This window comes from Benincasa hispida, chromosome 10, assembly GCF_027475165.1.
Source record: "Benincasa hispida cultivar pf3 chromosome 10, pf3_genome.v1.1, whole genome shotgun sequence".
In the NCBI taxonomy this organism is placed as follows: Eukaryota; Viridiplantae; Streptophyta; class Magnoliopsida; order Cucurbitales; family Cucurbitaceae; genus Benincasa; species Benincasa hispida.
The window spans coordinates 49,233,621-49,260,606 of record NC_143487.1 but is presented as its reverse complement, the minus strand read 5'-3'; the positions used below and the strand labels follow the sequence as shown (position 1 = coordinate 49,260,606).

Here is a 26,986-nt window from a genome sequence, read left to right as displayed (position 1 = left end):
ATTTTGTGTTTGTCTGTGGATTATAAACTTCGAGAGAAGATAAAGAAGAAGACTGCTAAAGCCAAATGTTGGAACATTATTGAAAATATTCAAATAAGATATTTGCGCAAAATTTTATAAAAATTATTTTCAGAATTATGTGTTCCTAAAAAGTCTTAATTTTATTAGTACAATCTATTTGTATGAGGAACGATTCTATTCTAGAAGTCAATTTGTTCCTATAATATCATAGCTTTGTTAGTACAAAATATTTGGGTGACTTGTTTCTTTTTTTTTTAATACATAGTATTTTCATATTCAATATCGAAAATATTTTTCTTTGTAATGTAGGGTTTCTTTGGACATAAAAGAATTGAAATATGGAGAGGTTCTCTAGCATGAATGAGAGAATGAGAGGAAAAGGTTGAATATGAAGAGTTTCTTGTCGAACAAGGTATCTTAGCCTACTTGAATGTATTTGAGTGTAAGTTGTGATTTGATTGAAGTATATTGTTTAACGTGTCGTGGTTATTGCATTAGGAATTGTAAGTATATTGTAAGCATGGGTTCCGGGTATAATGGGAGAGGTCTTTTTTTAGGTGATCAACCTAGACTTTAGATTAATGGGAGAGATTTATTTTTGGTGATCAATCTAGATTTTAAGATGATTTCTAGTATTTTTTTTTTTTTTTTTATTTAAATGGTTATATAATTAGATATTGTTTTAAATACACACAAAAAAAAATGTAGGGATTAAATTGTGAGGGCATAGTTTTTCTTATTTTGAACCATGAGGTTGAAAGTAGTGGTAGTCTTTTGGTTATTCATAAAAGTAAAACTTGGTTGGACATTTTTTGAAAAGTTTATATTTATTTCGTCATTTGTCCAAAGAATCTAAGAATCAAAGGCTAAATTTGGGTTTGGGGACTCAAACCCTGATTGGTCGATAGCCCAATTCATGGACTTTGCTCAATGAGTGAAATAAAACCAATAAAAAGTCATGGGTCGACCGGTTAAATGTCTAAATTAAATAGGTATTTCTGAATAACATCTAATCCTATTTTTTACTTAAAAAGTATCTAAATGCCTAGTTTCATTAATTTATTTAATTTGAAAACGGACAAATATATCCTCAAATATTTAAAACGAAATTTAATTCAAAAAATCAAATAGAATGAAAAATAAATCAAATCTTGTAATGTAGGTTAACAAAATCCCAAGTGAATCTCAAGATCTTTTATTAAAAAAACAACTACCAAAAACTAAAAACCAAATTATAAATATAAATAAGATGTGTATGTTAACCTAAAAAGGGAAATAAATCAAAATATCAAAATAAAATTATAAAAAGATCAACTATCTAAACCCCACCCATAAGCACAGATACATGGTGAAAAAAAAAAAATCAAATTTAGAATACCAACAACTAAATCTCATACCAAATACAGAGTTGGCTACTATTGTTCTTACGTTCAATGATGATAATATAAATCTCAATAAAGATTAAATCAAATAATAATCATCGAACAACCCCACATGTTTTCTTAGTCAATTACATTTTCATTACACACAATAACTCCAAACCATGAATCAAACCAACCTTCCAATCCTTTCAAATTCATAAAGATCCACATTCGCCCTCGTCCTCTCCAAAGAAAAAAAACATAAACATGCATCTTCCTCCATAAATACACAAGTTTTAGGTTTTTTATAGACGTGTATTGCTTTTTGTTACCTTGCATAGACCATGTATTTGATGGTGCCAGAGATTTGGAAATAATTAACATAAACTAAAGTTTTGTGAGTTGTCTTCTCACTAAAGTCTTTGTCGCGAGGACGATTGCCGTTTGCCCGAGTTCATCCTATAATTTTTAGAGGAGACGAGACATATCATACATCATGCACAATGTGCTATTGTATATAAATTGCTAGTGCTTCAAAAATAAGAAATCAGAGAATTTTGCTAGAAATAGTGCATTGGCTTGAGGAGATAAGATGTATCAAATGAATTGGGTGTTAAAATTACATCTTCCTTAAATAAGTTTGATGGTCATCTTATTCAAAAGTGTAAATTTGGAAACATGCCAATTTTTTTATACACTAATTTCCCTATTTTCCCCCAATTTTTTTTGTTAAGAATTTGGGCTTAGCCCAACCCATTGCACTAAACTAAGAAGGCCCACAATGGCCCATAATTGACCTGAGTTTATCAATTGAACCGTTTTAAATTTGGGCACTGACCCGACCCACCATACTCAAGAGAAAGCTAACTTTTTGGGTAATTGCAATGGCAGCGGGTAGCACTTTTAGCGATATTCTCTAAGAATCGTAAATATAACAATTTTCTCAAATCTACTTATTTATTTTATTTTCATGTTTATTATACTTTTTTTTTCATTCTAGTTCTATATGTTTGGGAGATTCTTGGTTGTTCTCGTTCATCTTGTTTCTCATTGTTGATTAACATTAGATTTTTTCTTCTCAATTTTCTTTTTTCTTTTCCTTCCATTTTAATTATATGGTTTTCGCTGACTTTTCTTTTCCCTCTTTGTTATTTTATTGGTATTTATCATTATATTTCTTTTACACAATAATTATGAGATTCATTTTTTTGACTTTTTCTAATAAAGTCTATTTCTTATACTAGTTTGAATTATTTCAACCGATTTATTCTATATCTTCTAAATATCTTCTATCACTATTAGGTTTCAAACAAACATTTCTCTTTCTTCCATCTTTTTTCTAAAGGTGTTCAAATGACCCAACAACTCGAACGTTTCCGAAATTATTTCAGATTAAGTTAAGTCTCGAGTTACCTTTTTAAAAATTTGGGTCGACTCAACCCAACCCCAAATTACTAATATATATATAAAATAGTAACATTTAGGGTTTTTACGTTCTCTACCTTGTGTGACCACTTATTGTAAATCTTTTTTTACATTGCATAATGGTTAATTCTGGGACATGATTGCTATATTTATAACGATGTTTCGGTTTGAAAGAGATTATTATTATTTTATATATTATTGTTATTTTGAAAAGTGCCCACTTATTGATTTTGGTTCCATTAAAATGAGCATGTGTATTGTTTGGATGATGATTTGGATACAATATCATAATTACTGACCGTTTTGCACAATCAACGAAAGTGATATACTAGTGCTCGTTTAAAACCTCCTAATTCAGCTTTCTTATTATTTCTTTTTTCTAATTTCTTAAGAAAAATACAAAAAATCAAAATTAAAAAATTATTAGGCCTTGTTTGGCAATTCAATTTTGTTTTCTTAGAAAAAAAAGTTATGAACCTAATATAAAACATTTTAATTCTCTTTTGAATGAAACACTTCAAATAATTATCAAATCTTATATTTAGGCTGACCTTTAACTTTATAGATAAATTTACATTCAATTAGAAATTTTATCTTTGTAATTTGATGAATTGTGGTTTTTCTTTCTCTCTAGTTTAGTCTTTATGACTTTAAAAGTTTCAGTTTCATCTTTATGATTCAATTAAATCTGACAATTTCATCCATCGTATATCATCATATTATATTTTTGACACGACATTGAGCTAATTTTTCTTTTTTTAAAAAAAAAATTACACCAACCATTTAATTGACAATATACTTAATAGGATAGTGGTGCCGCACGCTGTGTTAGGTTAAGAGTAGGTGCGTGACAGGCCTTAAAATGCGTTCGTCAGGCATTGTAGTTAGTTGAGAAGGCAAGTTAAAAAAAAAACACACACACACACACAAAGAAATATAGTGGTTAATCAATTGGTAGAAAATAGTTTACCTACAACTTGAACTTTTATGAGTGAATCAATTGATGTGATATTTATAATGGTTTCAATTAAAATTCTTAACTTGTTATAATTTAATCAATTTAGACCATTGATTAATAAATGTGAAAATTGTCAAAGCATCAATTCTTATGTGTAGATTTCTTCAAATGTCAGATTAACAAAATGGATGACTAGAATTGATACATGAACAATTTTTAAAGAAAATCTTTACTTATGTAAGTTTAGGAATTTAATTAATAAAATTATAAATCTCACATAATGCTTATCAAATAGAACATAATGGAGGTTACAAATTGATATACTTACAAAAGTTTAGAATTTGAATGGATACAATTATTAGTTCAAGATTTTAATTGATATAACCCCAAACTTTAGAGGTATAAATTTTTCAGATTACAAATTTGGTCCCTATAATTTGGAGAAAGTTAGAATTTAGTTCTTACGAGTGGATAAAATCTCATAAATAGTCTCTATGGTACAATAAATCTCTCATAATTAGTGGTAGCACACAATGAATATGAGTTAATATTAGAATATGAAACTATATGAACTAAATTCTAACTTTCTCCAAACCATAGGGATCAAATTTGTAATTTAACTGTGGATGTTTTGAAACAAAAAATCCAAATGAGTTGACTTAAAAACCTTTTGAATATGTGAACAACTAATTCTCAAACACTAAAGTCCGCAAATCAATTTGATTTCCATTCTAAATATTGGATTAGACACGAAAATCCTAAAAATCAAAGCTCTTAAACAAAATAATAATAATAATAATTGAGAGGATGATGAATTCCACGCTAATATTTTTTTTATATGCAACTCAATATATGAATCATAAAATTCAAGAAGCTCTCATGGCTAAACTTGAAAGAAGAAGCACACATGCCAAAATTGATTCATAAAAATCTCCCAACAGCCTTAAAATGAAAATCCTAATGTCACATCATCAATCATAACAATAAAAATATTCGTACATTACGTCGTAAAAAGAATAAAAAAAAAAAAAAAAACTAAAAATTATATGAAAATTATTAAATAAAATAACACTTCATATCCCATTGAGATTTTTATGTAGAAAACAATGTTTTTGTCAAGAGTTGCATACTCCATGAGATAAACCAATGTGTTCAAAAAGCCCGACAACTCGAATAATTTGGATTATTCAACCCAAACTATAAGGATTGGATTGGATTAGTTTTGTTTTATTTTAATTATTAGTCATACGTTATAGATAAATTTACGTATTTAAATTAATAAGGAAAAATAAGTTGTAATCCGATATCCAACTTAACTTGAATTTTAAGGGTTGAGTTGGATTGGGTTGAAGACTTTTACTCAATTTTTCTGGATTGTCAATCCAACCAACTTGAATTTTTTGGTTAGTTCAAAAAATACTCTCAACCAAACACAGTCGAACCCGTGTATGATGAATATCATACTTAATATTTATTTAAGCAAAATTTAAAATGTAGAAAGTAAGAATAAAGGGAAATGCACGCATTTTTAGGCGGGTTAGCCGCAAAAATAACACAACAAGTAACAATGAATATGAATGAATATATTCTTCTTTATGGATGTTATGGAGTGTACCCATTCCCCTTTCCCTTCAATTCTCAATCAAATCAAAACTTCCAAAGACTTTTAACATTTCCATTGAAATTGATGCACCTACCTATCTTATCTTTACCCTAAAAAATCAAGAGGGAAGATTATAAAATTCTTTTTTAAAAAATACTCTTCCATCAAAGTTTTATCTAAAAATCAATCGATAATGGAAGAAGTAATTTATTTATCTTTTAAAGACGGTATGTAACGTCTCTTCATATTTTTAATGTGGGATCTTCAATATGTCCTCTTCAAATGTACTCTTTTTAGTTAGTTTTATATGCTCCAATATCATATTGGATAAACACTGAGATTTCATCTAAAAATAACTGACAATAGAAGAAGTAACTCATCTATCTTTTAAGATTGTGAAGCTAAATTATTTTACCCTTAATTTTGATAAGATTTGAAAATACATAGATTAAATTGTTACAAAATTATTAAAGTCGGGGGACAAAAATATTTTTTAAATTTAATTTGATGGGTGAGTTTTGATAATTAGTTTTTTTTTCTTCTTATCTACTGTCATTTTATTTGGTTCACCTATTGACTTGTGTCACATCTTGCCAAAACATTATTTTATAATTCAATTCGCATGTCATGTCAAGTTTTAACCTAACGATCGATAATAGCGAGAGCTAATCAAAATCAAAGTTAAAAAACATACACAATGACTAAATTTGTGATTTGAACTTTGAATGGAGTGCAATTCAAATCTATATATTTACCGATACTTTCTTAATTGAAACCATTAAAATTATATAATGTTCTTAGAACGAAAAAACTCAAATCGAACTAAACACACATTCTAACTCAACCACAACGAACAAAATAAAACATCTAATACAAAATCTAAAGAATCCATAAGGATAGATAAAAGAGTCCTATCTAATTTAAAAAACTTTCGCAAACTATTAGACGAATCAGATTGTTCATTTCTTTAGTGCACCTATTGTCTCCATTCACAATCAAATCAAGCCAAACCAAAGGAGTCTTTTTAGGGATAATGCAAATTAGCATCCATTGAATTAATGTACCATAATTCTAAATCCTTTTTGTCAATATTGTCTTCATTTGTTCATCTCCTCGACAACCTCTCATTTAATAGATAATATTTGTACTACATCAAACAATATCACATTGATGTTTTTGAAATACTCAACATAACTTATCCTAATTAATTTTAATAATTTTTCATTAATACAAATGTTTTGGCTCGTTTATAATCATATATTAAACAATCATAATTATAATTATAACATCTAAACTTTTCCTTCATAATTGTGATACACTAAGCATATTTTAACATGTTCGTCTAAGAGGATAATAAAAAATCATAGAATTAATTGAACGGTATGTATTCGTTATACGAACAAAAGTATAGAGATGAAATTGAAACGTTTTAGAATGGAGAAGTGTGTGTTATAAGTGAATAAAATTGGGAGTGTGTTAGGGAAGGAGGAGGAAAAAAAATGGAAAGATAACTTGAGAATAGAGGAAAATATATTTGGATGCTCTTCAGTTCATAAACCAAACTTTATCATGTAAACAATTTCAGCTTTAATCAAAGCTTCCATTCAGCTCTGTCTTTCATTCTTTTTTCATTATTTTATTTAGGCTAAATTATCATTTTAGTCGATGTACTTTGAAATTTATCAGTTTTAATCTATATACTTTCAAATATCTAATTTTAATCTCCATACTTTAAATGAATTTTAAATTTAGTCCTTATTAGTTTTTTATTGGTGATTTTCCACCTAATTTTTTAATATCTATTAACATTTTCACTATAATTATTTACAAAATAATCATGTATTGTTTTCTCTTGCATTAAAATTAATATTATTATTTAACTAGTTTCTAGAAAAATTAATTTCTAATGAAGAGTATGAGGATTAAAAATAGACATTTAAAATTACATGGACTAAATTGAACATTGAACAAATCTTATGGTATAAGGACAATAGATATTTTAACCTCTTAATTAATTAATTATTACTATTATTAAATGAATGCCAAAAATATCATTTTGGTTTTATTTCATTTTAGTACATAAACTTTCAATAAATCTTAAATATAATATTTTAAAATTAATATTTTATCGAAATGGATTTAACAATAATAATAACAATAACTTCCATCCAATAAAAAAATATTGACCATATATCACAATTTATAAAGGTAATGCTAATATAGTTTGATTTTTTTATTTGGAAAAGATCAATAATAAACTAACTACGACCCAAACTAATTTTAAGATGGATTGAAAACTACGTAAAATTAAAATCGATATGTGAAAATACATTAACTAAAATGAAATAAGATCAAAGTATAGGGATTAAAATTATTTGTTTTTTAAAAAATAAAAAGATTAAAAAATAAAAAGGAGTAATGGGATCATGTAATAACCGCCCAACTGTCATAACAGTCTGAAATTACATCATCATCTTATCCCTGCACTTAAAAAAAGGAAAAGACCATTCAATCTCAAAAACTTCACCTTTACTCTTACACTTTCTCATTCACATGTTTTTTTAAAATAAATAAATAATTTAGAGTTTTTTTTTTTTTTTTTTTGGTTGGAGTTGTTAGGAATTTTAGCTTATAATATTCACCAGAATATTCTAGATATATTTACATGTTATGTTATTACGAGTATAAATGTATTTGTTAGACATTATAATTTTGTAGTTAAGCGTGTATACGAGATGTAAGGATTAAAATTCTGATAAAAATTTGTTGATTTAAACATAACTCAAATAGTTAAGCTAGCAGTAATCACTTTTAACACATTTGATCGAGATTTCTTTCACTTTTATTTTATTTTAGTATAATAAATATGGATTACAGATTTAGTATGTTTGAATTCCAATTCAACCACATATTGAACTAAATAAAATAAAAACATTAGAAAAAATAAACATCAGTTTTATAAAATAAAATAATTAAAAAATAAACTTATTATCCTTTTCCCTTCTTTTGGGGTGGACGGAGAATATTAAAATCAATTGTTTTTTTTCGAAAAATTCTAAATTAATTAGCTAAAACTTTAAAATACTAAACGAATAATATAAATTGAGTTAGCAACAAATTTAAAATAGTTTTTTTACGTAAATAATATGTCGCTATGATAATTATTTTTGTTTGATAAAATTTTTATTCAACAATTATAAGTATATTTTTCTTAATAAATTGTGGATTGCATTTTATTTTATTGTTTTTTAAGCACACGTGTATTATTGGGAGTTTTGGGAGATGGGATTAGGGTTTACTTTTGGATCATGTATTTCAATTTTTTTTAATGTAAGAAGTTATTTTACAAATTTTTGCATGTGACATTTTTAATTAAGCCATTTTTGTTTTAACATTTTTTATATAAAAAAAACTCATGTATGATGAACTTTTTTTCAAAAGTGTTTTTACATACAAGTTTATTTTTTAGAATTCAAGGTAACAACTGTACATATAAGTTTATTTGATTTCTTAACCGATAAAGTTGTTTTTTATTGATGTTAAATTACTATAAATAAAGATTATAAAATTCTATGAATTAATTATAAAAATTGGGAATTCACGTTTTGACGGGACTTGCGTACTTGTGTTAACAAAAGTGTTTTCAATGACATTTTTGTGCTTCAACTTAAATATAAACAGTTACGGATGTTCTATATGTATTTTTAAATCAATAGTCATTTTGAAGCTTTAAATTAGGGTTTTATTGACAATTTTATGTTACAAGTATCAAAAAAAAAAAAAAAAAAAAAAATTGTGTGTCAACAAAACCCAAAATTGTAGTAGTCATAATTTAAAATAAATGGTCGTTGGAGTTCGATGAGTGGCTGTTGGAGGTCACCTTCAACAGTGGTGGTTGGATGTTGCTGGAGTTGGCCACTGAAGGTGGTTGCCGAAGTTAGTCGTCAAAGATGGTTGTCAGAGTTGAGTACCAATGCATTAATGGTGATGGGGTTCGGTACATTATTAGTGGACATGGTATAAATTGTTGGTGACATACGAAGTTGGCCTCCCAAACAATGAGTTGAGTTCATATCTCAACTCATCTCATCTCGTCTTCTCACTTTAAACACTCCCTTAGTGTATTTGATTTATGACGATATATTATTCGCATAACAAAATTTGTTTAATGATGATTTATTTTAGTTAAAATACTATTTCAAAAATTCTTTGAGTTTCATTCTATTTTAGTTTCATATATTTTTTAAAAATTCAAATTTAGTTCGTACCGTTTAATACATCTTGAAAATATTCTCAAAGGTTAGGTTATTGTTGGTTTTTTCTAATAAAAAAGAAATGCTATCAGTAATATCTTTATAAAATTTGGAAATATCTCACGTAATGTCTTCTTTCATGAAAAAACTTACTATAATATAACTAGCTTCAATCAAAATCAATTTTGATTAACCAAATTCAACATGTATTGAAAATATATAGACTAAAGTTAGAGATTTTGGAGTATAAGAATTTAAATGAAATGAAATTCAAAGTAAAAAGACAAAAAATGACATTTTAACCATTTATTTTTTAACATATTAACCAAAAAGCTGTGCCTAATAAGAGTAATGTCTAACTCTAACATTCACCTTTAGGCTTTATGGAACTAAATTAAATGAAATCATTAAGGTTAAAATTAAATTTAAGTTACCTAAAAAATAAAATTTAACTATTTCAAGTTGAAAATATAAAATATGTATTCTCCATTAACTAAAAAATAAGGTACAAAATAGAAAATTTATTAAAAATCTTATAGCAGAACTTATGAAATCTTATAGCAGAACTTATGATTATTATTATTTACTGTCCAAGTATTTCACTCATCTAGATTTAAACATGATATACAAATAAAAGATTATCTCATTCAAATTCTGTAAAAACAACATTTGAGGGAAATTTGGCAATAGTTTTTTTTTTTCCTTTTAATTTTAGTTAAAAAAAATGGTGGAAGAACATATGCACCAAGTTAAAATAGATTTAATTTCTAAGATTTTTTTTTAAATAAAAGTATTTTGAGATTTAAAAGGGAAAAAAATCATGATAACGTATCAATTTACCTCTATGTTATTTTTAAAAATTTTATTTTAAGGAGCAATAAAATTAATTTTTTAAATGGAAAAATATTATTTACTTGGAAACATTTGATTTGGATTTTATAATTTATTTATAAATCTCAGGAATAAAAGGAACACACATCTCTAAAACATTGAATAATAGCACACGTTGAACGAAGGTAGGAATTTAATTATTGAATATTCCTGAAATTGGAGCATTCCAAAGTTCAATAAATGACGTATTTTGATTTTTATTTTTGGGAAACAAGAAAGATAGGAAAAAAAAAAGGAGAAATTAAAATTGTCGATCATATATCTACAAGTACAACGAATCTATACCCATGTATAAATACTCAATAAATAAATAAATAAATAAAACAATAATAATAAATAAAACCATTATCTCTATCCATTTTTCTAATATTCCTTTAAACTTTTCTTCCTTAAAACTCCGAGGATAATTGCCCTTTTTTTAATTGCCCATCATGTGCCCATTTCTTTATTATAAATTTTAGAAGATTCTCTTCCTCTTTTTGTTCAAAAAATTAAAATTAAAATTAAAAGTTGCCTCCATTTCCGAATTAGTGTTCATAATTTCGAAAATTCAATATGTATAATCCAAATATAAGTTTTTTTTTAATAATAATAATAATAATAAATAATGCAATTTTTTGTGTCATGTAATTTATTTATTGAAAAAGGAACGATGGTTATCATTTTGTTTATGTGGGTTATTGTTATTGGCTTGAAAATATTTGCGAGACCCACTTCATTATTAAATGCAATATGAATAAATCAAACATAAGTCTTTTCCTAAATAATGCATTTTTCCATTGTGATTTACTCAAAAAATCAAAAGAAGTAATTTTAAAAAATATGTAGTTTGTAAATAAATATAACAACATATATACAAGGTTTAAATTCTATTTTATTTCTGAACTTTAAATTTTATATATTTTGATCACTAAAATTTTAAATATTTGTTTTAGTCCCCAAACTTTCAAAAAATATTTATTCTAGTTCTTATTGTTAAAAATCTATACTCTTCAAAGATGAAATCTATCTAAACATAAAAATGCATATAGTATAGATTGAGTAAGATGAAAATAAAGTAAAATGTCATCAACTAACATGCGACAACCAAAATGTTGTACCCAAAACAACTTTTGATCTCCATAGAAAATTACTTTACGACCTAATTTAAAATTGAAACATTTGATTTTTTAACATTGGCTAACTTACTTGTAACTTAGCTAGTTAAAAATACAAGTCATCTCACCATTCTAGTTAAGAGTTAACCGAATCTTGACAACAATGACTAAAACGAACGTTTTTTTAAAAATTTAGGGACCAAAAAGAGAATAAAATTCAAAATTTAGATACCAAAAAAAAGGTTTAAACCTATATACAATTCACACTTTAATTATTTTGACTATTATATAATTGGCATATTATTATTTATTGCAATTTTCAACAATTAGTCAAAGTTATTGATAGTTGCCAAAAAAAAAAAAAATTCCACGACGTGGGATGAAAATTCGAGCTTCGAGTCTTTAAAATAGGTATACAATACATTTTTTTTTTGTCAATATGAAAATAGTTCAATAACATTAATTTGTATTATCAAACTTACAAAATAAAAAGTTCAACCTCTTATATTATATGTTGTAAAATAAACGATTATTTGGAATTTATAGTATATCATTTAAATTTATGTTGTTTTGATCATAATTCCATGATTTATGTTAGTTGAGCTACACTTATATTAGCTATAATAGATTGAATTAAACTTAAATTGATGTTATTGATACAATTTTAAAAAAAAAAAATCTAATTTTTTGTTTAAAAAATGTAAAACTTGTACTATATTTGAAATAGTAATAAATGATTTATGTGGTTTGAAAAGTATTAAAAAAAAGTACAAAAATAATAGAAATTGCCTTTTGTAAGACGGTAAGAATATTGTTTTGCTCCATTTGCAATATGGGAATCTCCATTTGCCCTTCAACCACTCTCTTTTTTTCCCCTTTTTTATTGATTCCCTGGCAGCTTTATCCCCTATTATCCCATTTTATTTTCATCTTTACATTTTCTAAAATTCTATTAGTTTGATTTTTTTTTTTTTCATTTTAAATTATAAAAAATATTCTTAAATTTTATCCCTTATTTTAAAAATATCTATAGACTTTTAAAATTTTCAATATTACTCTTGAATAAATGTTTCAAAACTATCTCTACATTAGAAATTCTTTATATTGTTTAGTTAAAAAGCACATTTAATCCCTATACTTTCATTAAGGTAACAATTGATCCCTAAACTTTCAAAAGAAACGATTTAATCTCTGTACTTTTAGATTGATTACAATTTAGCCCTATTGATAAAATTGCTGTTAAAATCTAAATCGTTACTTTTGAAAGTTCAGGAACCAAATTGTTGCCTTAATGAAAGTAGGAGATTAAATGTGATTTTTAGTCTTTTTTTAATACAAAAATAGACACTTGATTGTTATAACGGTAAAATGAAAAATATGAATCACCCTATTATTTTAAGTCATTACACATCGGTTTAAGTTTCAATTTATGTCTAAAATTCTAAAAAATTTCTACTGAATCTTTTTGAAACAAGGAAAAATTATATGAGTAAATTCATGGTATTAATTAAATCACTATACAATACAAATGGACATAATTATGGTCTTTAAAAGCCATTATAATTTTGCATCATCAAGAAATTATTTTCCATAACAATCTTTTTTGCTAAATAAAAGTAATATAGTTTTTTTTCTTTTTTTTTTAAAAAATAATATGGTTTACTATTTATGTTTCTTAAGAATAGAATTAATGTAATCTCATTAATGAGAAGTTACATAGACCATTAAATAGATTATGTAATATAAAGTCAAAAGTTTATTCGACACAAACAAAAAAAAAATGTACGATAATCTGAGAAAAATTCAATTGGTTATACACATATTTTCAACCAATATATTAGAGATTCAAATCTTCTCATTATAATAGAGTCTTGTAAATTGAATATAGACACTTAGTCACGTTATTTGTCAAATAATTTGCTACGCAAGACATCTTCCCAATAACTTAGGTGAAATACATTAATTGAATTGGAAAAATATGTGAAAACCCAATTCAACCATTCGTGTTTGATTGAAACAACAATATGCAATCTCTTTTTATAGTATTAAAGAAAGAGAGAAAAAAATGATAAAAGGAGGTTGGTTTATATTAAAAAATTAGGCTTACATATTTTAATTTGAATGGGTGTAATTTTTTTAGTAGAAACTAAAATATATGTGTATTCCAATTTATTCACAATGGTTTTAAAAATTTAAATAGAGTTTTAAAATGTATTACAAAAATTGGTGGGGTTAGCAAAAATTCATAGTGGATAAGTGAAATTACAATCATATCTAATAAACTAGGTTTTTTGGTTGCACAATTTTTAATACAATATCTTATTAAAAAAAAGATAAATCTTTGCTAGGATAACACGTCCAATATTTCTAAGAATATATAATATTATTATCTACTTTTAGGAATAAATTTATAATATGACTTGCTTTTAATTTTTTTTTTTTTTTTTTAAATATTGTTCTCATTAAAATAATATTAAAATGTGGATGCGGATATAATCAAAATGACGATATTTTAGTCTTACAAAAATGTCGATAAAATGTTCATTTCAATAGATCTTTCTAGCAAAACATAAGATAAAAAAATCAAAGAAATTATTTAAATTAATAAATAAATATTTTAGGCTTCTTAGACAAGTTAAAATGTTGTCTATATTATCATTAGTAAAATTTTGTTGTTTATTTTTTATGTTTCATATATCTTTTAACGATTTAATGAAAATGTATATTCACCTCGCATATCAATGTTAAATCGATGAAAATATAAAAATATCGACATATCAATCGAAAATTTAATACCAAATTCATGACACACACACATATATATATATATATATATATATATATTCCTAAATATAACAATTATATGGTGGTAGAAAGATTTAAACTCCAAGAAAATAATTAGGCTTGTTTAACATTCATTACATTAATATTTGATTGTGAACTATACTATTATATTGACACTCTAGAAAAAAAAAATTAAGGCTTCGTTAACTCTAGCTAAAAATGTAATCCATAAATGATAATATAAAAATTAGGCCCCCAGTTGATTACGTTTGTTGTTATTTTCTATGTCTTATAATCGTAATGAGCTATGAGGTCCACCTCTAAATTTGTAAAAAAAACGTACAATCTAATTGAAGAAGAGAGAGTGCTCATTCTTATTATGCTTGAAAATTACATGGAATTCACTCCATTTACTATGATTGTTACCGTTACAGATATTGTTATCGTAATAGTAAATGCGAAATATTTGTAGTTCTAAGTAAACATGATAAAAAAACCAGTCCAATTACGTTTACAATTTAGACTCATTATGATTACACCAATTTTCGTTAAGGTTTGGTAAATGTGACCTAAGTTCAAAGAAAATATTATATTAAAAAATGACAATGATTAATTGCAGCTAACGATACCTAATCTCGTAGGTCTCGATTTCCTTACTTAAGCAAAATAAATAAATAAAATAATCCAAATATTTTTCTTACAAGAATAAAATTGAGATTAAAATAGAGTGGATTGGTCTTAATTAGCTACTAGGGGTATGATCTCATATTCGGTAACTGTTACAAATTCCGAAACACCATGTTTTAGAGAATAAAACACAAACCCTATCTCCCACTCCATTTTTCCGCCCTCTTTATCAACAACTCCGGGACCCACGTAGCTACACAATTAAATTTAAAATATTTTTTTAATTAATAATTAATTAATAAATAAATTTTAAATTATAACTTCAATCTTTTTCTTTAAAATCATTTTCGCTCTCTAAAATTTCGATAAAATAATAATTTAGTCCTTAAACTTTAGTCTCTTTAAGATTAAGTGTTGAATTTTATTATATAATGACTTAATCTTTATAGGTTATAAAAAAATTGATTTTCGATCAATTTAACAATCTACATTTGTAAGAAATTTCATTAAATCTTAAAAATATTTATCACAATAAAGACTAATTCGTTACAAATTATAAAGTATAGACACCAAATTATTGTTTAATAAAGTTCAAGGACTAAATTGTTATGAATTTGAAATTACATGGACGAAATCATTACCAACAAAATCTCATGGACTAAATTGTTACTTTAATGAAAGTTGAAGGACCAAAAGTAATTTTAAATTTTTTTTTTCTTTTAATATATTTTATGAATTTTAATTTTTAACGTGGTGGTATTTATTAATTCTTAATACTTGGTAAAAGAATGTGAACGCATCGATTAGAATTGAACTATACATGATAATATTTGATCATTTGATCTATACTGATATTTTGATACTCCATGTATGATTACATTTATTTTAGTTTAAAGATATACTAACAGATCCATGTACTTTAAAAGTTCTAGTTGGTCCCTAAATTTTATTTATTTTCATAAATGCAAACAACTACTAACTATTTGTTATTGTCAACTACGTCTAACAACTAATTAGGATAATCGAGCTCCCAACTTTGAGAAGCAAAATCATCTAGTGCCACTTGCTCCACGCCATTGACAAACACTATTTTGTAATTGATTAATGTAATGAAAAGAAAGACTCACATAACTTCGTCTATGATGATCTTGACGTCTATAAAGTTTTTGTACTCATCATTTAGAATCGAAATCACTTTCATACAAATTGACTCAATAGTTACTTGAAAATACTCTCAAGTAAACTATTTTCAATTCCTCTTCAATAGCCGTCATCTCCCAAGAATAGTATATTATTTTATATGTACCATACCTCCATCATTTTCATCTCCTTTTAACATTTACTAAATATTTTATATGGCCTAAACAAACTACTTATCATATTGATTTCAAAATATTTTCAAGCGTATAACCTCAATATGCAATTATATACGAATCATATCAAGAAATTTAACGAAATAAGACAGATCATAAATTTAATATTGCATTGGACACATTTTAAAGTTGACTTTTTTAGTACAATAGAGACTAAGGGGCGTTTGACCCCAAGTTGGGTTGGGTTGGGTGGGTTAAAAAAATTCACTTACCATTTGGTTAATTAATTATTAAATAGGTTTATTATCTCGTTATTCGCATTAACTCACATTTATCATCTCGTTATTCGCATCAACTCTCTCAATTACTCTTATTTTATAATAATTATCAACTCAATTATGCGCGTCAAATGCAGATTCAAAATAATGGTCACTAACAGCTAAAAACATTCATATTTCAAGTTAAATTATATTCGTTTTTGTCATCTTAAAGCATAATTCAATGTACTTGTATTATCGAATGTGAAGTTATATAAATGTAAATATTAATTGACTAAATTTGTAATTTAACCAAAACGTCATTCCAGGTTAAGTAACTAATCCCTTTCTCACACTTTACGTCACGTGACTTCCTTCCTCCCTCTTCCTTCCCCCTCTGTCGGCGCTTATTTACTCTTCCGCCACCATCGCCACCACCCTCTCTCTCTCTTCCTCGTGACGCTGCCCTCAACTTCCAATCTTTTCCTATAAATACCCACAAAACTTCCATTAAAAACTCCCAAATCAAAAAAGCCCCCAAAATGAAGAACCCCATTTTCTTTCGCCGGACCATTCTTTTCCTCATTCTTTCGATTCTATTCTCGCCGGACTTCGCATTTTCCAGCCACGATTACGGCGACGCCTTATCTAAATGTATCTTGTTCTTCGAAGGCCAACGATCGGGGTTCTTGCCACAAGATCAGCGGATGACGTGGCGTGCCAACTCCGGCCTCGGTGACGGCTGGACTTACCAAACTGACCTTACCGGCGGCTACTACGACGCCGGCGATAATGTTAAGTTCGGTTTTCCGATGGCTTTCACCACCACGCTTTTGTCTTGGAGCGTCATTGAGTTTGGCGACTTGATGCCGCCGGCGGAGTTGAGGAATTCGTTGGTGGCTATTCGTTGGGCGACGGATTATCTCCTTAAAACGGTGTCGCAGCCTAACCGGATTTTTGTTCAGGTAATGAAAATTTTTGCAGTTTCAGTGCGGTTAGTGGTAGTGTGGTAAATTTGATGAAATTTATGGGTATTTTTATTACGTAATGGGGTTACTCAGCACAACGTGACCACGTGGACTCTATATGTTCTGTGATTGGTCGGCTCTTCCCTTCCTGGGGCCCGCTTTGTCCCACATAAATTTTCCTCTTCTTTTCGCTATTTATTGGGAAACTAATCTAATTACTAATACAAAAATTAACTTTTTTTTAAACTAAAAGTACCATTTTGCCCTTGTACTTTACTTCTTCTCTTCTTATTTTATGCTCTAACATTGAGTTACCATTCATGTTTTTTTAGCGAGGAATAAATGACATTTTTTTTTTCATTTTTATTCGCATTTTTATCACAATTTTTTCGTTATTTTTCTCAACTTATTTGGACCTTGACTTACGTATTATTGTTTAAAAAAACTTAACTAATTCAATTAATTAATGATCAAGAGGTAGAGTTATATAGTTCTTAATTCGAATCCTCCATCATTATATTAAAAAATAGTTTTAAAAATCTTACATGATCTTAATTTTCAAATCCGAAGTCTTTTCTATACTATAATTGTTTTATTTGCATTCAAATCAAATGTCAAAATGATTCTTAAGAGTACCACAGTGAAAATTCATAAATCTAGTGTTCATAATTTTTTTTTTTTATAGTATAAAAGAAGAGTAATATATGAGTGCATCTCAGGTTTCACCAATATTTGTATTAAAATATATATATATATATATATATTTTAAGAAAATGGACAATTATGGTATTTTAGCTTTTGTTATTAAAAAAATTATGTTATAAGGTAATTTCTTGTTTTGAAAAAGAAAAAAGAAAAGGAACAAAAAAATGAGTGGCACCGAAGTAAAGTGAAAGGACCCCAGTTGAAATCCGTGAATGTTTAAGGAGTTAGGACCCAAAGAAAGAGATTGTCCTAACCGTACATCATGTTCCCTACTATTTAAGGGCATATGACCCCAACCAACCCATCTCTCATTAATGCCTTTCTGTTCCTCTTCACACATTCTTCCCATTCATCCACCTTTTTAATTAAATTCAAATTTCAATGACTAAACTTGTAATTTAACTTATAGGTAGGTGATCCGAGTGCAGACCATTTCTGTTGGGAGAGACCAGAGGACATGGACACCGCAAGGACCGTGTACGCCGTAGATGCTCCAGGGACTGCATCGGATGTGGCGGGGGAGACAGCAGCCGCACTAGCAGCAGCGTCAATGGCATTCCGATCGTCTGACCCAGGATACGCCGAGACATTGCTACGAAATGGAATTAGGGCATTTGAGTTGGCTGATACTTATAGAGGAGCTTATAGTGATAACGATAATATTAGAGATGGTGTTTGTCCTTTTTATTGCGATTTTGATGGCTATCAGGTTTGATATCTTAATTATCCTTTGAAATTTAGATTAAATTGCAAAATTTTTAAAGATTTTTCTTTTAATAATAATAATATTAACAAAATGAAATAAAATAAATATATTTTTGTTTAGATCCACCCGTGATGGCACACTTTTTTCTGTCATCAGACAATTTGACTTGTTTTTTTATTATTTTGTCATTTCTTGATGCGTCGACTAAATGGGAAAAATAGGAAGAAATAATTACCACTACTTTTACATTATTTACAGAGTTTTTGTTCATCGAAAAAACGCTCTATTTGGTAATCATATAGTTAAAATAGACTTAATTTTAAAAAATAAAATGGTTATCAAACAAGACGTTAATAAATCAACATTTTCTTTGATTTGTTTTGACAAAAGAAGAAAAGTTTAATTCCATCTATACACAAACACTAGGATGTTAAATATTATAATGATTATGGACAGGATGAATTACTATGGGGAGCTGCTTGGCTAAGGAGGGCGAGTCAAAATGAGTCGTATTTGAATTATATTCAAGACAATGGCAAAACGCTTGGCGCTGAAGATAGCTTCAATGAGTTTGGGTGGGACAACAAGCATGCTGGCCTTAACGTTCTCGTCTCTAAGGTATCTTTTTTACTCTCCTATTTTATCATTCATTCTTAATGCATTTAATTCGAGATTAATTATATTTTCTTTCAACTTAAATATCAATTTCTGTCCTTATATTTTCAACTTTATTTCATTTTCACCATTTAACTTTAAACGTATCTATTTTAATCCTTATAGATCTGTTTGATAACCATCTTATTTTTAGTTTTTGTTTTTGAAAATTAAGTGTATGGACATTACTTCTACCACCAAATTTATTCATTTGTTATCTAATTTTCACCAATAGTTTAAAAAATCAAGCTAAATTTTGAGAAATGGATTTGATTTTTAAAAACAAAAACAAAAAACCAAATGGGATCTAAACTTTTAAAAAATAACCATTTTATTTTTTGATATATTATTTTTCATTTAATATTCATTCACTTCAATGATTGTCTTAATTTTGTCTTAAATAATTTGAATCTGATTTATATCAAGAGTAATGATTGGGTGCAGTATAATTCTATGCTTCACTTTCCTTTACACAAAGTATATATCTATATATGTACATGTTTGCCCATATATCTTTATAAATGTCATGTGAAAAGAATATGGTAAAAAAATATTTGCCATATGTCAACACAGGTAGTATTTAAATTTTTCTCTTACGTCAATATTTCTAGTATACATATTCAAAGTTATATAATTAATTTGTTTTAAAAAATCTAAATGTAAAGATCAAATGATTGTCTTTTTTAATATAGAAAAATTATATCTTTCATTTAGTTTTTATTTGATCTCCATAAGGTTATATTTTTATCATTGAATGTTGAGTTTAATTTTTATAGGATATTTTTAATTCATTTTTGCCCCTTATATATCGTTGTTGATGTTAACTTTCACTTAATTAATTTAAAATAATCTTAGATTTTATTTTATTCATTTATTATGTACGAGAATCTTAGTTTTATTTGGAAGAAGTTAAAAGAAGTAGAATTTAAAAAAATATTGAAATGACAAAAACGTCGTCGTTTTCCAGGAAGCCTTAGAGGGAAACATATTCACACTCCAATCCTACAAAGCATCTGCAGACAATTTCATGTGCACTTTAATTCCAGAATCTTCTTCCTCCCACATCCAATTCACTCCCGGCGGCCTCATCTACAAGCCCGGCGGCAGCAACCTCCAACACGCCACTTCCATCACCTTCCTCCTCCTCGCCTACGCTCACTATCTCGACCGCACTTCCTCCACCGTCAACTGCGGCAACGTCGTCGTCGGTCCCGCCACTCTCCGCCGCCAGGCCAAGCGTCAGGCCGACTACATCCTCGGCGACAATCCGAAAGGCATCTCTTACATGGTCGGCTACAGCAACTACTTCCCTCAGCGGATCCACCACCGCGGCTCCTCTCTGCCGTCCGTACACGACCATCCGCAGCCGATCGCTTGCAAGGAAGGCTCGGCGTACTTCAATTCGGCGGATCCGAACCCTAATGTGCTGGTGGGAGCCCTAGTGGGTGGCCCAGGGGAAGACGATGTGTATGAGGATGATCGAGCTGATTTCCGGAAATCGGAGCCGACTACTTATATTAATGCGCCGTTTGTTGGTGTTTTGGCGTATTTTGCTGCGAATCCTGGCGATTGAATTGATTGATTGATCTGATTTGATTGATTTTCCGGCAATGGGCGATCTCCGGTGAAAGGAAAGGAAGTTTTGGGGGTTTTTTTCTTTTGTTTTGATTTTAGGGAAAAGGGAAAAGGGAAAAAAGGGAAAAGGATGGTCTCTCATCTTTGGCGGTTTTGCGGAGAGGGTAGAGGCTTGTTTTGGTAATTTTACTTGTTGAAGAAAACTAAAAAAGAATTTAAAAAAAACAAAAAGTCCACAGTAGGTCAGTAGCTACCATGTTGTGACTTTTTTGTATTTTAACTTAAAAATATATATATATATATATTTCACTTTAGTGAGCAAATTTCAACTAATATATCAGTGTGCTGGTGACCAAAAATAATTTCGTTAATCTCTTGTACTAAACAAAAATCTTTTTACTTTTACTTGAAAATAAAACAATAAAATTGTGTGCCTATAAAACATTGGAGTGATTCAAAATATTTAAATTATAATTATGAGCTTGGTATTCGAAATCCGTTGTAGTCTAGTTGGTCAGGATACTCGGCTCTCACCCGAGAGACCCGGGTTCAAGCCCCGGCAACGGAATTTTATTCTTTTTAATCCTTTAAGAAATGGAATTAATTAATTAACAAATCCACAATATTGTATAACTCGATATTATTAATTGTATCAAATTACGTCATTCACTTAATATTATGGCTTCAAAAATAGTGGCAGCAATATTTTGAACCTATTTTAAAAAATTCAAAAAATTAAACAGATATATCTTTAAATTATAAAAAACTATGCAAAAATAACTTTTTAATATTTAGGTTTTATGTTTCAAGATTTACACTTTTAAACTTGATTATTTACCAATATTCATTTTCCATCTTCAGTATTAATTTATGTTAATTAATTAAATTTTACTATTTTGTATCATTTCGTTTTGTAATTTTTTGTAATTAATTACTAGAAATTGAAGTCAATGATTGAAGGTGAATATTTAATGAAAAATTGATGTTAAAAATATAAAATCTTGAAACTTAGATGTCAAATTGTAACAAAGTTCTAATTTAAGGATAAATTTATAATATCTTGAAACTTAAAGACTAAGTTGAAATAAAACTCAAAATTTAAGGACTAAATTTGTAATATTTGAAAACTTAAAAACCAAATAAAAACTATACCCGAAATCTAAAGACCAAAAATGTATTTTACCTCAAAAACTAAACATGTGTTGTTAAACCTTTGGTGTCTCCTATTTTTTTTTTTTAAAAAAAAACTTCGGTCAAAAAAAGGGAATAGGGAATGGTAATTTATGTCAATTATAATTGAGTTATACCAATTTATTCTGTTATAGTTTGGTTGATAAAAGATGCTCATTTATCACTTGATAGACTTGAGTATAATTAAATATCTTATCCGTATACATATACATATTCTAAATGATGAGTCGTAATGAGTAATGATTAAAATATCTATTAATATATTTGTAAACCAAAAGGTTTAACATTGATACTTGGGAGTAATTGAGATCTTCGATATATTTTTTATAAATACACATTAAACATAAATAAATAAAAAAAATCCTATATTGATCTTAACATGAATATAAATAATAATAATGAAATGCATAGCTTGTATAGTTTAGAAATAAAGTTAATAAATGTATCCGACATGTTCAAAAAATTCGTGAAAAATCTAATCAAACCCAATCCATTTCGTACAGTTTTTATTAGATTATCAACTCATTTAGATTGAGTTGGATTGGTTCAAATAAATATAAATTTTATAGGTTGAGTTGGTTCTTATATTTACTTTAAATAACTCAAATTACCTGAACTTATTACTATTATTATTATTATTTACTTGTGTTACAATTATATATACATATATTTAATTTACTTTATAGTTTTATTCTCTAAAAACTCTTGAAAGTAATTTGTCACACTTTAAAACTTTTCGCAATATAAACTGAAATTGATCTGTTAATTTTAATTTAATATATGATAATAATTTTTTAAAGAATATTACGTATTAACATTTTACTTATTGTTAGAACAAAAATTTAAACAAATAACTCAATCCAGCACCTAAATGTATCATGTTGGGTTTGGTTGTGTTCATTATTTAATTATTTAATAAAGATTATTTGGGTTGAAGAAAACTTACAATCCATAAAATTGAATTGGGTCTAAAAAGTGCTTCCAACTCAACCACTAGACACCCCAAGATGAGAATTTAGTGAAAAATTAGAATTTGGTATAATTATTAAAACGTAAGTATAATTATTGAAACCAAGCCAAATTAAAAGTATAATTATTGAAACGTAAGAACCTAATTAAAATAAAACACAAAACTTAGATTTCATTTCGTAGCCATTTTGTTTTTAAAAATTAAGCTTATGGACACTACTTCAACATCCAAATTTCTTCTTTTGTTATCTACTTTTCACTAATAGTTTAAAAAACCAAGCCAAATCTTGAGAACTGAAAAATTAACTTTCAAAAAGATGTTTTTGGAATTTAGAATTCGGCTAAGAATTTTACCATTGTCTTTAAGAAAGATGTAAATCATTGCGATAAATGTAGATGAAATATGCTTAATTTAAAAAAAAAAAAAAAAACAAAAAATGAGAATTTTAAAATATAAAATACCAAATGAAAACTAAATCAAAAATTAATTGACCAAAACTATACTTTTCGCAAGATAGACATTGGTATTATTTTATTTATATATAATAATATTGTACTGAATTCAAGTTCCGTTGTAGTCTAGTTGGTTAGGATACTCGGCTCTCACCCGAGAGACCCGGGTTCAAGTCCCGGCAACGGAATTGTTTTTTGGTTTTGTTTTTCTTTTTTATTTTAACTATTTTTTTTTCCTTTGGGGTTTTAGTTTTCATTGTTCTAAGAATTAATTTTATTATTTTATTATTTTATTATTTTATTATTTTTCCTTTTTATGAATAAAGGATCTTGTGAGTTGTGAAGCATTGGAAAATCTGCTCTCCCTGACACTGTAAAAAAGGTATTATTGAAGATATGATTAAATAAAACTTCGGAAATTGGAAATTTTTAATCAACAATTTTTTTTCTTCTAAATTTTAAAATTGTATACTTATTGAATTAATAAACACGACATTGCTATGTGGCTCGAAATTCTATTTTTATGTCTTATCCACTCTTTTAATTTTTTTTAACTCGGATCTCGTTTTTGTTAGGCTTCTTGACGGTGTCTGATGGTCTTCATTTTCAACTTGCTTTCTCATAGTTTGGTCTCGATCTCTACCTAAACTAATCTACGCAAGAGATCTTTGCACCCGTATGTTTCCGAGCCTACTACACTATAATGCTCAAGCTATTATTAAGAGCAAGTAATTCGGCCAAGCAGGTAAAGAATTAAAGTCATATCTCTCTACGTTCACTTACCCCGTTTGGGGTGGTAGATGAGGCTATCTATAAGCCAGTCCTCTGGCACATGCCCACTATTGTGTGTGATACAAATGGTATCAAAGACATTTCTTGTGCTCAAGGTTACATATTGTTAGTCTGGTCTTGACTCATTTAATTTCCAGTAGATATATGTTTACTAGCCTCATTGATCGATCAAACCATTGACAATTCTATTTTGAGATGTGCACCCTCCTCTGTCCTTTTTCAATACCATTTGGGCTTGGACCCACCTGTAGACTTTAGATCTTGTCTTGGATAACTCTCACCGAAGTTAAATATAATTTTTTATCTTTATATCTTAGAGCTCGTTCCATTTAGTTTCTATGCTAATATATGTTTCAATTTAACCATTATATTTTGAATAAATATTAAAAAATACTTCACATCTTAGTTGTTGTTGTTTTTTTTTTTCTTTGGAAAAAAGGTATCTCTATTAGCATTTTCAACAGAATTTTGAAACATATTTAAGTTATGTATTTTTTTAATTTTTTTTTTTCATTCAAAATATTATTATTATGCAGTTAGTTTTTTATAAAAATTAACTTCAAATACCTAATTTAAGATTATTTTATATGCTCTTTTTTTATGTACTTTTACATTTATTTTATATACTTCAAATACAAATTCATTTTACATTTATTTTATGTATTTTTTTGGATGATTTTATCTCGAAGATATTTTCAAAACACAAGAACAAAAGCTGAAATTAATATTTGAACAATTTTTAAATGGGAAATTAAAGCGTAGGGTAAAATTTAAGATTTCGTTCTGAAAGATAGTACGTCAAAGAATAAGATTTATGGCAATTCCCGTGACATGTCCATATTTTATTGTTATTTTATATTATGTTTAACCACTCATCGAATTAATCTCACTCTAATTAAATATCCAATTTTTTTTACCAAATTATATTTTAAATATCCATATATTATCAACTTTTATTTTATCCATATATTTTATTCAAATCTCTTTTTCATTATTCTATACGTATTCAATTTTATTCAAATATTTGAATTATTTTTCATATTTTTTTATATACATTCTTAATAAATTAGTTGTATATTCTCATATTCTCAATAAATTAGTTTTATATACTGTTTTTGTTATTGCTTTAACGAAAAAAGAAATATCACTTCGTAAAAAATGACCATAACTTTTGTTACTCACACAAAGTATTCATCGATTTAGGTTTTGTTGTGGTTTATTTAACAGCTTTACAACGGATTAAACTCCTTTGATGGTTGATGGGAAGAGAATTCTCACTACCATGATCTTCGAAAATTTGAGGCGCATATTTCATTAAATTCATTGTTCCAACAATTTGAGGAATATATCCAAAGTAAAAAAATTTCCTCTGTTGAGTTAACTATATTTCGTGTAACAATGTACCGAATTGGTTATGCTAATTCGAATATTGTTGAAGATAAAGATATTTTGTGGTTGGTGTCAGTTTTACCGTAGTCCCCTAAATTGATGTTACTACATGTAATTGTAGAATAAAAAATAGGGTCGAGTTACGTATAAGGGTAATTGCTGATATTCCTTAACAATCGCGTTACTAATTTTGTTGATGTAGTTAACATAATCTCCATATTTTATTATTATCTTATATTCTATTTAACGACTTTTCAAATTAATCTCAACTTAATTAAATATCCAGATTTTTCTACCAAATTTATATTTAAATATCCATATATTATTTATTTTATTTTATCCATATATTTTATTCAAATCTTTGAATGTTTTTTCATTACTCTATACAAATTCAATTTTATTCAAACATTTGAATTGTTTTTCATATTTTTTTTTATATACATTCTTAATAAATTAGCAGTATATTTCTCATATTCTTAATAAATTGGTTTTATATACTGAAAAATGGTCATAACTTTTGGTTGTTCGTCGATTTAGGTTTTATTGTGGTTTATTTAACAACCTACCATTTTTGTTATGGCTTTACAGTGGATTAAACTCCTATTTGATGGTTGATCGGATGAGAATTATCACTACCATGATTTTAGAAATTTTGAGGCGCATATTCCATCAAATTCATGGTTCCAACAATTTTTGGAATATATCCAAGGTAAACTTTTTCTCTCTAGTGAGTTAAATATGTCTCGTTTGACAATGTACCGGATTGGTTCTGCAAATTCGAATCTTATTGGAATTGTTGAAGATAAAGATATTTTGTGGTTGATGTCGGTTTTATCAGAGTCCCTCAAATTGGTTTATGTGTAGTGTTTGAATAATGAATTTGCATAAATTGATCATTCTTCCCAACCTCTGGAGGGCAACACTGAAATCGTTGATTTCTAAGATTTTGATTCATTTCAATCTTGTATTCCCACTAGAGCAAATTTAGTTTTTA

The 26,986-nt window shown here is 27.3% G+C and overlaps 1 protein-coding gene and 2 non-coding genes across 3 annotated transcripts; all 3 read left to right on the top strand.

Annotated features, from left to right (window-relative positions):
• The first annotated feature begins 16,968 nt into the window (after window positions 1–16,968).
• Window positions 16,969–21,521, top strand: LOC120087640 (endoglucanase 24-like). Its single transcript, XM_039044480.2, has 4 exons — window positions 16,969–17,555; window positions 18,673–18,972; window positions 19,426–19,587; window positions 20,591–21,521. Exons 1-4 carry the CDS (start codon window positions 17,133–17,135, stop codon window positions 21,194–21,196), a joined length of 1,491 nt encoding a protein of 496 aa, XP_038900408.1. The 5' UTR covers window positions 16,969–17,132; the 3' UTR covers window positions 21,197–21,521.
• Window positions 21,522–21,693: 172 nt separating this feature from the next.
• On the top strand, window positions 21,694–21,766 carry TRNAE-CUC (transfer RNA glutamic acid (anticodon CUC)). Its single transcript has one exon. It is a non-coding gene; the product is annotated as a tRNA-Glu (tRNA).
• Window positions 21,767–23,926: 2,160 nt separating this feature from the next.
• TRNAE-CUC (transfer RNA glutamic acid (anticodon CUC)) lies at window positions 23,927–23,999 on the top strand. The gene has a single exon. It is a non-coding gene; the product is annotated as a tRNA-Glu (tRNA).
• The last annotated feature ends 2,987 nt before the right edge of the window (window positions 24,000–26,986 follow it).